The 15403-nt window shown below is 37.2% G+C and overlaps 1 protein-coding gene across 1 annotated transcript; it reads left to right on the top strand.

The window, feature by feature from the left end:
• Positions 1-12908: 12908 nt before the first annotated feature.
• LOC118009856 (dihydrofolate reductase-like) lies at positions 12909-14524 on the top strand. The gene has a single exon (XM_035003865.1). It carries the CDS (start codon positions 13200-13202, stop codon positions 13773-13775), a length of 576 nt encoding a protein of 191 aa, XP_034859756.1. The 5' UTR covers positions 12909-13199; the 3' UTR covers positions 13776-14524.
• Positions 14525-15403: the final 879 nt, after the last annotated feature.

Below are 15403 nucleotides of genomic sequence, written 5' to 3'. Positions count from 1 at the left end.
TTTTTTTCTTAAATTTTAGGTCAGTGTCATACTGTTTCGTGACATGAGATCTAAGCTTACAGCTTTCAAAATACTTTTTTTGGTCATTTTTGACCAAACAGTGCAGTGTCTTAAGGTGGCTTTAGGCCTTTAAAGTACTATTTTTCAACATTTAGAAAAGCCATGTCCCTTTAGGATAAAACAAAGTTCTTCATGTTACCCCCCCCCCATTTGAGACTCCTTGATTAAACATCATCAGGTCCCAATTTCCCAGGTAGGATTTTCCAAATATAAGTCATTGAACAGTGAATATTCTTATAAAAAAATATATTCAGAAACGACTGCCTAGTGAACCATCCTTTGCCCCCACAATTACGCTGAGAATTTGTCTAAAGAGTGGGCCATTCCCCAAAAGTACCTTATCAATAGTTCTGAAGTTTTAAACTTTCTTATAATAAACTTTCTTATAATAAATGCCTGTTGAGTAGTGTCCGGGTAGTAATATACATGAAAAGTTTACCTATAGTTCTCAAAATATGTAGGAGAAGGAAGTAGGATTTACGTGGGCTGAATCTACATCTGCGATATGTGCACGCATACACACACGAATGGGCATGAAATTATCTCTATATACAGGTACATACTAACGGGAATTGATGAGTTTTATCATTTGACCCTAATTTTGTGATGAATGTTCCGTTATTATGTCTATAGATTTTCTTGGATCCTTGGACAATTATTTTCCTACTGTACCTTACGAACCATTTATCCAGAAAGGAAAACAAAAATCTGACAGATTCTTACCATTATCACTTTAAATGACTAAGTTCTGTCACTTTTCAACATTTCAAGTCAAAGTAGCTAGTTGCTGCTCTTAATACGCCTGTCTCTACATGTCCGTATCTTCCTGTTCTTCAAGGAACCTGGATGCCTTCATGCAAATAGAACTCTGAACTCCATAGCACTTTCCTTGTACTTTGCTAATGGCACTTACAGGAGGTAGCTGAATCATGCATAAACCCTCTCATGAGTATCATGACTGGTGTCTAGCAGTTTAGACAGATTTAATAGGCTGACCACTGAACTGAAATAAATGCCCATTGAGAGAATGCATAAAGATGGTTAGACTGAGCGATACTTTTGCCTTCTCTTCCCCAAATCCAACAAAATGACAGTAAAGAAAATGAAATCTAATGACATTATGAAACCAAAAATCCATCAATCGACAAATGCTTTTGAGGAATTTCTGAGATAGGGGAACAGAACATGATCTAGATGACTGAGGACAGCACAGCATTGCAGAAGTGGAAGACTATACCCCAAACTAGGGGAGGGTCTTAGAAGACTCAAGAGGATTTCTTGGGGAGCTGATACCTGACAAAGGTAGATCATTTGGCTGAGCAGTAGGTAGCAACAGCAGTTCTCCAGCCAAATCGCAGAATGGGGACATTGAGCCAGAGAAGACCCTTGAAACATTAGCTACAGACCCCCAGTAGGATGAAGGGCTCTCACACTGAGACTGCAGACTCCTGAACCACCTCATGTGGCCGTGTGTTCCCGTGTTCTCCCACAGTCGACAGGACGCAGGCGACCTGTGACTGAACCAGCAATCCCAAAAGAATGAACAGGGATACCAAACGTCAAAGGTAATTTTCTCAGACCTCAAGACAAAAATCATTTTGCTTTCTCAGGGACCAGATTGATCCATTTAAAGGGAAATAACAAGGCAAACTTAATACAGGTAGACTGAGGACAAACAGAATAGTAATAACTCAGTTGTCTGGCATGGATCTGCAATGGAGAGGACTGGCCTAATATGAATTCAATATGAATTTTCTTCATAAACCAATGCTTAAATGCTAACACTTTAAAAATGTTAAGAATTTTTATACCTAAAACGTTTATAACTCAGTTTAATAAATGAGTTGTCTTGCGGACCTGCCTCCAAATAGCTTTCGGCTATTCACCGAAATTAAATGTATGCGTCAGGATTTTTTTGGGGTCATGATTTAGGGTATTGAAAAGAATATAGGCTTACTTCCAAAATGTAGTAAGACCCTATTTAATCCACAGAAAAATCCTGTAAAGTAGGCATTCTCCTTGTACAGATGAGAAAACTGAAAGACTAAGTAGTTAAGTAATTGTCAAAGGATTTACACAGCTAATGTGCAGTGAAACTGACTTTGAACCTAGGCGTCTGGCTCGACCTTACTGCCATATAAAGTTATAAAACATCTCAGAAGGTCGATGTGTAAGGAAGGGTCTGGAAATGATTCACTTGACTTTCGGACACAGCAGGCTTTACACGTGACAGGGAGTGCATTTTACAGCGATGGAATTAGAACTTGCTTTTAAGTACCTCACCCAGATTGTGAGATGGCCAAATCAGGCTGAGTCAGATAATTTTGGGAGTAGTATAAATTGCTGACAATCTTTTTAGAAAGTTACCTTGCAGTGTATGTATCGAGGATCATTAAAATGGTCATATTCTTTGACCCAATCTTATTTTAGAGGAAGTACATTGATTCAAGAAAATAGAATCCACATGAATGATGATATTCTTTTAATGTCTCTAGAGCAGCAAAAACTTAGAAACAACCAATGCCTATTATTGGTAACAAATAGACTGTGTGAAAAAGTACAATTCAAAAGTATAATTATACCACAATTACCATGGTATATTAAAAAGTAGAAAATACTATGTAAAAATGAAATCAATAAATCAACAGGTAATATATTTTTCTTTAGAAATCCTGTACGTCTTTCTTGTAGGGAGGGCAGCCATCTAGAACTAATGTGTTCAATCTACAATACTCTTGGGATTTACTATTTGAAACTCTGACCACACGAACCTTTAAGAACATCATGGTTACACTGATAAGTCTGTTATGTTTCAAGTACACAAAAGCTTGAAGGCTGGAAACTGGAAACAGTAAAGTAGTCAAGAATGATTGTAGAGGTATATACCTTTAAAAAAACTCTCAGGGTATTTGGCGTTATCCTTTCACTGTTCAGTATTAGGAAATGTGAAGCGAAGTAAAGGTGAAAACCTATTTTATTGGTAAAAATGTTAAACCGTGCTAACCAAAGGACTTCCAGGAAAGATGGTGGAGAAGGAGAATGCTCAATGCCCCTCGTCCCACAGATACACCTAGATAACACCCGACCAGTGTAAATAACCCAGAAAATGACCCAAAGACTGGCAGAACAAACTCTCTAAAGCTAAATAGAAAGATGACACATCAAAAACAGTAAGTGGGAGATGAGGTCGGGAACCAAGCTGACCTACAAGGCTGTCCCACAGGAGGGAGGGGGGACCACTGCAAGCTCAGAAAAGGGAGAAGTACAGACTTCACACCAAGCACCCCAGGCATGGGGGGCCCCCACTGGGAAGAGGAATCCCCCTAACATTTGTCTTTGAAAACCAGAGGGGCCTAACATCCCAAGTTCATATAATCAGTGGCATAACACCTGGAACTTTAAAAATGAGCAGACTCCACTCTGGAGAGGGCAGGACTACAATAGGAAACTGAGTCCCCACCCTTAAAGGGACAGCACAACAAACACGCACCTGAGGTACAGCGTAGAAGCAGCAGTTTGAAAGAAGACTGGGGTATACAGGAAGGAAATTTATTTACTACTCTCAGAACATGCACTGGAGGGGCAGGGATCTTTAAGAGACTTCTCCGAGAACAAAAGAACTGTCAGGTGCCATTTCCTTCTCCCGCCCCCCAGCCTAGATACCCAGACACCTGCAGGAACCAGTGCAGCTCCAACACTCTGCCTAGCTCGCTCACAGTGCAACCAGTCCCTCTGTTCTCCTACAGACCCACCTACTTTAACCCACGTCAGCAGCAGACCCCCCAAAATGGTGCCGCAAGCCTGGCAGTGTAAAAGCAGCCCTACAGGGCCGAAACCACTCGGAAGTGACTCAGGCCCTTGGAGGTGGGGAAATAACCACACATCAATTTGACGTTCATCCCAGCAGTACGTTGGGAGCAGACATCTGGTGTGACCGCAGGCCCCACGCACCAACAGCAGCACCCCACAGTCTAGTGCTGCCACAGCCTTGGCAAACATCTGGTCTGACTCAGCACAAGCCCAAGGCCACCCCAAACTGGCACATTAATAGCCCAGGCACCAAATCTTGCCCACAATAGGCAAAGAAAGCCATTGCAGAGGACTGCAGTCAAACGCAGCTCGGGCACAGTAGTAGGGCATGTGCAACACACAGGCATCTGGGGAGCCCCAGGTTCTAGCACATGGGACACCGTCCTGCAGGGCACAAGACCTCTTCTTCCTAAGGCCACTACTTTAAAGAGCAGGAGAGGTAGCTGACTTACTAACACACAGAAACAGACACAGAGAGTTAGACAAAATGGGGAGACGGAAGATTAGGTCCCAAAGCAAAGAACAGGACAAAACCATGAGACCTAAACGAAATGGAGCTAAGTAAAATGTCTGATAATTTAAAATAGTGGTCATAAAGATACTGCCTGGACTTGAGAAAAGAGTGGAGGATCTCAGTGAGATGCTCAACAAAGAGAGAGAAAACAAAAAAGAACCAGTCGGGGATGAAGAACCCAATAACTGAAAGTAAAATACACTAGAGGGAATAGTAATAGACTAGGGGAAGCAGAAGAATAGATCAGCGACCTGGAGGAGAGAGTAATGAAAGGAATCAAGCTGAATAGGACAAAGAAAAAAATTTCACAAGAAAGAAAATGAGAAGAGACGAACGGAACTCAGTGACCCCCACCAAGTGTAATAATATGCACATTATAGGGATTCCAGAAGGAGAAGAGAGAAAAAAGGGAGCTGAAAATTTGAAGAAATAGCTGAAAATTCCCCTAATCTGGAGAAACAGATTTCCAGATCTGGGAGACAGAGACACCCTCCAACAAAATCAATCCAAGGAGGTCCACACAAAGGCACATAGTAATTAAAATGGCAAAAAGTATTGATAAAGAGAATTTTTAAAGTGGCAAGAGAAAAGAAAACTTTAAGGGGTTTCCCTTCTTTGTAACAGTTATCAGAGGCTTTTTCAGTAGAAACTGTGCAAACCAGAAGGGAGTAGCATGTTCAAGGTGCTGAAAGAGAAAAACCTACAGCCAAGAATAGGACATCCAGCAAGGCTATCATTCTGAATAGGATGTGGTTGGAAAAGGAAAGGTTGGAAAAGGAAATAGAAAGAGTTTCCCAGACAAAAAAAAAAAATACTTAAGGAATGCTTCACCACTAAGCCAGCCTTACTAAAAAGTATTAAAGGGCACTCTTCGAGTGGAAAGGAAAAATCAATAAGCAGGAATAAGAAAAGTAGGAAACACAAAAGCAAAAAGTATATCTATAAAAATCAGTCAAGGGTTTCAATAAAAGATGTAAAGTAGGACACTATGTATCTAAAATGGGGGGTGAGGGAGGAGAGGAGTAAAAGCTTAGTGCTTTTAGAATGTGTTCAAACTTAAACAACCACTAACTTAATATAGACTGCTATATGCACAAGATGTTATATATAAACCTAATGGTAACCATTAAATCAAAAAACTGGTAACAGAATTACAAAAAATAAAGAAATGGAATGCAAATATCTCACTAAAGAAAACCAACAAACCATGAAAGAAGAAAGGAACAGAGAACAAAAATAATCATAAAGGAAGTAACAAAATGGCAATAAGAACATACCTATCAATAATTATGTTGCGGGGGGGGGGGCGTGGCTCAATCGGTTAAGTGTCTGACTCTTGATTTCTGCTCAGGTCATGATCTCAGGGTTGTGAGAACAAGCCCCATGTAGGGCTCTGTGGTGGGTGTGGAACCTGCTTAAGATTCTCTCTCCCTCTCCTTCTACCCACCCCCAACCCCCGCCTGCTCCTGTTCTCTCTCTACTAAAAAAAAAAAAATTACCTTGAATGTAAATGATGAACTAAACATTCCGTCAAAAGACACAGGGTGATAGAATGTATGTAAAATCAAAACTCATCTATATGCTGCCTACAAAAAAACTCATTTCAGACCTAAAGACACATGCATATTGAAAGTGAAGGGATGGGAAAGCAATTATTATGCAAATGGAAGTGAAAAGAAAGCTGAGGTAGCAAGACTTCTATGGGACAAAATAGACCTTAAAACAAGTAATGTAATAAGAGACAAAGAAGAACACTATATAATCATGAAGGGAACAATCCAAGAAGAAGATATAACTATTGTAAATATGCACTCAATGTGGGAACACCCAAACATGTAAAACACCTATTAACAATAAAGAAAGTAGTTGATAGTAATATAATAATAGTAAAATGCTTTAACACCCCACTTACATCAATGAATAGATCCTCTAAACAGAAAATCAACAAGGAAACAATGATTTTGAATGACACATTGGACCAGATGAATCTGACATATTCAGAACATTCCATCCTAAAATAGCAGAATACACATTCTTTTCAAGTGCACAGAGAACATTCTTCAGAATAGATCACATATTAGGCTGCAAAACAAGCATCAACAAATTCAAAAACACTGAAGACCTACCACACATCTTTTCCAACCACAATGCTATGAAACTAGAAATAAAACACAAGAAAAAAATTGAATGAACTCAAATACATGTAGGTTAAATAACATGCTACTAAACAATGACCGGGTCAACCAAGAAATCAAAAAAGAATTAAAAAAATACATGGAGACAAATGAAAATGAAAACACAATGGTCCAAAATCTTTGGGATGCAGCAAAAGCTATTCTAAGAGGGAAGTTGATACCAATATGGGCCTACCTCAAGAAGCAAAAAAAATCTCAAACTAAACACCTAAAGGAGCTAGAAGAAGAATGACAAAACCCAAAACCAGTAGAAGGAAATAAAGATTAGATCAGAAATAAGTGAAATAAAAACTAAAAAAATAGAAATTAATGAAACCAGGAACTCGTTCTTTAAAAGAAACAAAATTGATAAACCTTTAGACAGACTCATCAAAGAGAGAGAGAGAGAGGACTCAAATAAAACAAATGAAAGACATAACAACCAACACCACAGAAAGAGAAATAAGGGACTATTATGAAAAATTATATAACAAAATGGACAATCTTGAAGAAATGGATAAATTCCTAGAAACATATAACCCCCCCTAAACTGAAGCAGGAAGAAATAGAAAATTTGAACAGACCAATTACTGGCAATGAAATTGAATCAGTAATCAAAAAACTTCCAACAAAGAAAAGTCCAGGACCATACTGCTTCACAGGCAAATACTGCCAGACAGTTAATGAAGAGTCAATCCCTATTCTTCTCAAACTATTCAAAAAAATAGAAGAAGACAGAAAGCTTCCAAATTCATTCTATGAGGCCAGATTTGCCCTCATACCAAAAGCAGATGAAGACATTACAAAAAAACAAAACAAAAACACCCAGAACAAAAAACAACCAAAACTATAAGCCAATCTCTTTGATGAATGTGGATGCCAAAATCATCAAAAAGAATTAGTAAACCAAATCCAACAATACATTAAAAAAAAATCATTCACTACACCATGACCAAGTGGGATTTACCCCTGGGATGCAAGGTGGTTCAATATTCCCAGATCAATCAACATGATACACCACATCAACAAGAGAAAGGATAAAAAGCATATGTTCATTTCAATGGACACAGAAAAAGCATCTGACAGAGTATAAAGTCCATTCATGATACCTCAGAATAATAAAGTCCATATATAAAAAATCTATAGTTAACATCGTACTCAGTGGTGAAAACTGAGAGCCTTGCCCCTAAGATCAGGAACAGGACAAAGATGTCCACACTCACCACTTTTATTCAACATAATATTAGCAGTCCTAGCCACAGCAATCAGATAAGAAAAAGGAATAAAAGGCATCCAAATTGGTAAAGAAGAAGTACAATTTTCACTATTTGCAGAGGACATGATACTGTACAGAATAACTTAAAGACTCCAACAAAAAACCTACTAAAACTGATAAATGAATTCAGTAAGGTTGCAGGATACAAAATCAATATATAGAAATCCATTGTATTTCTATGAACAAATAATGAATCAGCAGAAAGAGTAATTAAGAAAACAATCCTAATTAGATTAAAAAGAATAAAATATCTAAGAATAAATTTTACTGAAGATGTAAAAGACCTGTACTGTGAAAACTATAAAACATGGATGAAAGAAACTAAAGATGACATAACAAATGGAGATATTTCATGCCCATGGACTGATCTTAAGAACAAATATTGTTGGGGTGCCTGGGTGGCTCAGTCGTTAAGCGTCTGCCTTCGGCTCAGGTCATGATCCCAGGGTCCTGGGATCGAGCCCCGCATCAGGCTCCCTGCTCTGCAGGAAACCTGCTTCTCCCTCTTCTTACTCCCCTGCTTGTGTTCCCTCTCTCACTGTGTCTCTCTCTGTCAAATAAATAAATAAAATCTTTAAAAAAAAAACAAACAAATATTGTTAAAATGTCTATACTACCCAAAGCAATCACAGATTTAATGCAAATCCCTACCAAAATACCAAAAGCATTTTTCACAGAATAATAATCCTAAAATTTGTATGAACCACAAAAGACCCCCAATAGCCAAAGTAGTCTTGAAACAGAAAAACAAAACTGGAGGTATCACAATCCCAGATTTCAAGTTATACTACAAAGCTATAGTAATCAAAACAGTATGGGGCTGGCACAAAAATAGAAATATAGATCAATAGAAAGAAACTGAGAGCCTAGAAATAAACACACACTTTATGGTCAATTAATCTACAACAAGGGGGGAGTCAAGAATATCCAATGGGGAAAAGACCATCTCTTCAACAAATGTTGGGAAAATTGGACAGCTACATGCAAAAGAATGAAACTGGACCACTGTCTTATACCATACACAAAAATAAACTCAAAATGGATTAAAGACCTAAATGTGAGACCTGAAGCCATAACAATCCCAGAAGAGAGAACAGGTTGTAATGTCTCTGACATTGGTCATAACAACATTTTTCTAGGTAGGTCTCCTAAGGCAAGGGAAAGAAAAGCAAAAACAAACTAGTGGAACTACATCAAAATAAAAGCTTTTGCACAGCAAAGGAGACAATCAACAAAATTAAAAGACAATTTCCTGAATGGGAGAAGGTATTTGCAAATGATATATCCGATATGGGGTTAGTATCCAAAATATATAAAGAACATACACAATTCAAGACCCCCCCCAAAAAAACCCAAATAATCCAATTAAAAATCGACAGAAGATATGACTAGCCATTTCTCCAAAGAAGACATCCAGATGGCCAACAGACACATGAAAAAATGCTCAACATCACTCATCATCAGGGAAATGCAAATCAAAACAATGAGATATGACCTCATATCTATCAGAATGGCTAGAATAAAATAACAAGAAACAACAGTGTTGGGGAGGATGTAGAGAAAAAGGAACCCTCATGCACTGTTGATGGGAATGCAAACTGGTGTAGCCACTATGGAAAACAGTATGGGGATTCCCCAAAAAGTAAAAATAGGATTACCATATGATCCAGTAATTCCACTACTGGGTATTTACCCAAAGGATACAAAAATACTAATTTGAAAAGATAGTGTGCACCCCTAAGTTTGTTGTAGCATTATTTACAACAGCCAAAATATGGAAGCAACCCTATTGTCTGTTGATTGATAAATGGATGAAGAAGATTGGCATATATTTACAGTGGAATATTGTTCAACCATGAAAAAGAATGAAATTGTGCCGTTTGTAACAACATGGGTGGAGCTAGAGAGTATAATGCTAAGTGAAATAAGTTAGAGAAAGACAAATGCCATATGATTTCCTTCATATGTGGAATTTAAGAAAAAAAACAAATGAGCAAAGAAAAAAAAGACACAAAAAACAGACTTTTACGTATAGAGAACAAACTAGTGGTTACTAGAAGGGAAATAGTTGGGCGGGGTGGGGGGGGAGGAGATGGATGAAATAAGTGAAGGGTATTAAGAGTACACTTACATGATAAGCACTGAGCTATAGAAATATTGAATCATTATATTTTACACCTGAAACTAATATGACACTGCATTAATTATATTGGAATTTTAAAAATAAATTTAAAAAAATGGTAGTCAGAATTCTTATAATAAGACTTTTTCCTTATGTAATGGGAACAATATAGAAAATAAAGTTAAATGACTTTTTAAGGCTGATACTTTTAAAGCCTATCATCAGCTTCATAGACTATAGTACATTCTCTGTATTTCAAAGGATACCACTTTAAGCAACAATGAGGTTAGTGAGGGAACCAAGTTTAAATCCAGGCCCCCTTACTAACTACCTGTTTGGGCTTGGGTAGGTATTTTCATATATATAAACCTCAGTTTCCTCCTTTTCAAAATAGCGATTAGAGACAATGTATATAAAATATGCAATAGAACAATACTACTCAAATGAGAAATAACCATTATTATTGTAACTATGTATATCACAGTGACCCCCTGAAGATGGACTTCTACAGAATCATTAAACAGGTATACTCAGAGAAGGCAGGAGTACAGAAGTGCCTAAATGGAGAATGTTCTAGGCTATACAACCTGGGATTTTTAAAAACTTTATTTATAAAAAATTTCTGACTTGATATTGTCTAGCATCAGTCTTTGGCCATTCAATTTTATATTCACTGAATAAATTTTTGATTTATCCTTAAAGAACAACAAAAGCAAGAGAGACAGGGAAGATTCAACTCTTGTTTTAGAAGACAAAAGAAAAGTGGGAATTGTCATTGCTTTCACGGGTTAGCTACAGTTCTTTAGTTTGCAGCAATATTGAAGGAGTGAAATTCAGAAGAATAGAGAAATGTGAATCTGGAATTTGGGTTTACTTTCCACTTATGCAATTCAGAAACAACACTGGATGTCTTAGGAATTTATTTTCAGGAAGTAAAGTAGCATTATCAAACACTATTACCTTCCTCAGAGTTAGAACATAAAGTTGAATTCATAACTTTTGACACATGAAAAATCTTGTGTAAATTTTGGTTATATTCAGAAACAGCACTATGTAATTTGGAAAGGTGGCAGGATAATTCATTGATATACTTGTGTTCTCCTTATATACCTACTGCTATTAAAACTATTTCAAGTAGGTCAATTTTTAATTTCTGGCCTCAAGAGATTTAGGTCTGGCATATATACATATATATACACACACACATATATATACATGTGTGTGTTTTGTTGCAAAATATATATAGTGATTAATAAAAGACTTCCAAGTATAAAATAAGTTATATAGCCTTCTTGGAATGATAGTGGAATTAAAGGACAAAAAGATTAAAGAAGAGATTGTATATTTTTTAAAAATGGTTATTGGCAAAAATCAAATTGCTATCATATTTATTCCATTGAATACATTTAAAAATAGTCTTATACTGTTTTATTGTAAAATATTGTTACTATAAGCCGAAAATTGCACTTTTTGTCATTATTTAAATTTATGATAAAACCATATTCCTCAACTTAAAATATGTGAAGAGGAACATTGTTTTTCAAATTTTTTAGGGACTTCATGAGAAAAAATGTTTGAAGACTACTTGGGTAGACTACTTCTTCTCATGATTTTTTCTGATAGTCTCTCATCATTTACCCCCTTCACCACTTCAAGAAAAAAAGTTTCTAAAATTCTGATCCAATCATCCCATTCCCTGGCTTGAAAACCTCTGATGGTCCCTTTCAGAGGAAGGATAACGTCTAACCTCTTTAGCTCTGCCTTCAGCCTACAGTGCTTCCCAGCCTCTTATTTCTTTTTTGTCACATCTTTCCTGACACAGTCTCCAAGAACCCTCCACTAATACCCCTATGCATTGGTTTCTTGCCTTAGAAGCCATATTCCTTTACATTATATAGTGAAACTCTCCTTATCCTGCAAGGCTGAACTAAAAAAAAAAAATCACTCTCCTGTCAAACGCTTAACCTTTCAAGCAGCATGAATGGGCTTTCTGCTTAGCCCTACATTACTTGCTGCCTGTCCTGATTATAAGATCCATCATGTATTGTACTTTTTCCATGTTTTGTATTGTTTACTCAGATTTCATGGAGGATATTCTTATCCCTTAGTGTAGTTTCAACTAGCAGAGATCCAAATTAAAACGAAACAAATAGAACAATGGTATATAACATTTACATCAGGAAAATCTCATATGCTTATGTGCCCTATATTTAAAATAGTTTCTGCATTCTTGGAAATGCCTTTATTGCTGAGTACTCAATGAATAATTACCAAACTTTAATCCACTTGGTTCATTATAAACCAGTGCCACTAAAATTAGTCAAGATACTCCAAGGAAGCAAAAGCAGATCAGATACTTCCAAAAGGCAAAGAAGGAAGGATGAGGGAGAGGGAGGAAGGGAGGAAAAAAGGTGTGTGTGTGGGGGGCTACTGAAGTGAATTTTACTATCAACAACAAATTGAGTATGAAGGTAAAGAAATAATGATGTAGCAGCACACAGTGTAAATCATTGTTGAACTGTAGAACATGCTAGAACATGTCTAAGTAAGGACAAAAAGAAACAAAATGGCAAGGTGAAAGGTTTTAAGAACTCCTTATGCAACCCAGGGAGTGAAAGAAAAACATACCTTTAGTTCCAAGAATATTTCCACATCCGTGGAATTAGAACAGACCTGTGATTTACCTCTTGCACTCAGATGCTCAACCCCCAAACAGGGTAGTAAGTGGCAAGTGAAATAGTTGCAATAGTTGCTATTAACCCAACTCCACGGCAGGATGTGTGTATATACATGCATAACAAGAGAACAAAAATCAGTCTGGCAAGTGATCTAGATTTTTACCTGGAGCCTCCAGGTAAAAATTAAAAACAAAAATTCATTTGAGTCTAATAGTTTGTAAGGCTAGGACTCAAACTTGAACATTACAGTTCAGTTTTCTTAGGTATACAATGGACTCTTCATGTGTAGATGCAGACCTTTTATTTCTAAAAAGTTCTCCTGAATATAATTAAAAAAAATAATTTGCTGATTTTCTTCTGTTGGCTGTTCTTTCCCTATCTTCTATCTCTCTTACTTCCTCTTGTATCCTTCTTACCTCTTTGTTTTCAGTTCCCTAGGCTGTTTTCATTATCCTCCTCAAAGTCTGTCAATATATTCACTTAAATCGTTCTTGAATTTCACGCCAAGCTCGGAGGGGTAATCCCGGTTTGGTGAGCTAGTTGGGAGGTGTTTACAGCTGCTGTCATGATTCCTATCATGGTTCGTAGGCTAAACTGCATCACCGCTGTGTCCCAGAACACGGGCATCGGCAAGAACGGGGACTTGCCCTGGCCCCCGCTCAGGAATGAATTCATGTTTTTCCAAAGAATGACCACAACCTCCTCAGTAGAAGGTAAACAGAATTTGGTGATTATGGGTAGGAAGATATGGTTCTCTATTCCAAAGAAGAATCAACCTTTGAAGGACAGAATTAATTTAGTTCTCAGCAGAGACCTCAAGGAACCTCCACAAGGAGCTCATTTTCTTGCCAAAAGTCTGGATGATGCATTAAAATTTATTGAGCAATCAGAATTAGCAAACAAAGTGGACATGGTTTGGATAGCGGGAGGCAGTTCTGTTCATAAGGAAGCCATGAACAAACCAGGCCATCTTAGACTATTTGTGACAAGGATTATGCAGGAATTTGAAAGTAACGTATTTTTTCAAGAAATTGATTTGGAGAAACATAAACTTCTGCCAGAATATGCAGGTGTTCTTTCTGATGTCCAGGAGGAGAAAGGCATTAAGTACAAATATGAAGTATATGAGAAGAAGGATTAATGTGAAGATGTTTTCTGATTTATTTCAAGTTAGTTACTCCCCCTGCCCTCCAAACAATTATATATTTTAGTATCAGGAAAAAACTTTTGTTGACTTTAGGTCAGTGGATAATTATTTCTAAGGAACGAGATTTTATTAATCTTAATTAAGGTATAGTTAAGATTAATCTTAACTGGACCATATCAGATACCATTTGTGGAACATTTCTTGCTATAACTGTGTGTTCCCTGTCAAGGACCAGCACCTGCCTAGGGTAGCATATCTACCAAGAGCCTAAGTGAGACAATTCCCTGATAGCATAAGTTGAAACCAGGACTTACAAAGATAGGACTAGACAGATTTGTCCAAAGGTCAGAAATGGATTATAAATAGAAGAGCTAGAACTCAGATATTAAAAGAAAATTAGATCAAAATAGGAACTTTGAGTTCTCTATGCATATCACACTGCTGAAAAAAAGTTCTGTTCACTCAGACAGGGAATCTGGTAACTCGAGAACTCAAGAGGCAGGTAGGACGCTACCTTTTTGACGGTTAAAAGAGAAGGTCTGAGACCTAAAAACTCTTGTTTCCAATCTCCAGTGAGATTCCATGGGATGTTACAATGATAGAAGAACAATAGGCTGTTCTAGTAACAAGCATATGGCTAAAATTAGAAATTAAAAAGGTAATGAATTGAAAATGGATAAAGCTAGAAACCAAAATTACAAAGCTGGAAACTAAATTAAACTTCACTGAATTAGAAAATGAAAATTAAAACACATTTACCCGTCGTGTTAGCAAAGATGTGGATTGTTAAGTATCCAAAGAAATAGCATTTTTTGCTTGTAAATTAACACAACCTTTTTAGAGTTTAAGTTAGGAATATCAATTAAAATTCAAAATATTCTGGGTTTGGGTCCAGAGCTTCCACTGCCAGAAATTAATCCTGAAAATTCAAAGAGATGGACTCCCCCCCAAAAAATCTGTTCTTATTTGAGCATAATGTAATTAAGTCTTCATTGCTAAGATGATTTTCTTCTACTTTCTATCATAATTCAGGTTAATGCTATTTTTGGGGGGGAGAAGGGGGGGGGCAAAGAGGGGGGAATCTCAAGCAGGCTCCATGCCAGCATGGGGCTTGATCTCAGGACCCTGAGATCATGACCGGAGCCAAAATCAAGAGTCAGATGCTTAACCAACTGAGCCACCTAGGCCCCATGGTTAACACTGATTTTTAATGTCTTGACTTGAAATGTTCTTTAATCTTCACCAATGCTACTTTAATGATAAGAAATTCGTTCCAGAGTAGTGTGTTATAATTTTTCTCTATTTTATAGGTTTCTTAAAAATCAGATTTAATGCTGGCTGCCACAAAGATACCACAAAAAAAAACTATAGACCAATATTCCTTATGCATATAGATGCCCTTGTTTTGAAGAATTGAACAAACCAATCCTAAAATTAATGGAAATGCTAAAACAATTAGAAAAAAGTTGAAGAACTCACTCTTCCTGATTTCAAGACTTGCTACGTACGAAGCTGGAGTAACCCAGGCGGTGGCGTTGCCGCAGCAGGCCTCGGGGCATTAATGCAGCCTGCACGTCAGACTGGTAAGGACTATGATGCAAAGGCTGCGTGGAAGCATGGTT

The sequence above is a fragment of the Mirounga leonina genome, unplaced genomic scaffold (assembly GCF_011800145.1).
Source record: "Mirounga leonina isolate KUSES-001 unplaced genomic scaffold, KU_Mleo_1.0 Mir_128, whole genome shotgun sequence".
In the NCBI taxonomy this organism is placed as follows: Eukaryota; Metazoa; Chordata; class Mammalia; order Carnivora; family Phocidae; genus Mirounga; species Mirounga leonina.
Note: the sequence above shows the minus strand (reverse complement) of the source record. Positions and strands in the feature narration are given on the sequence as shown.

What these genes read in the sequence shown, in the direction of transcription:
- LOC118009856 (XM_035003865.1), top strand. Translation starts at nt 13,200, where the DNA reads ATGATTCCTATCATGGTTCGTAGGCTAAACTGCATCACCGCTGTGTCC.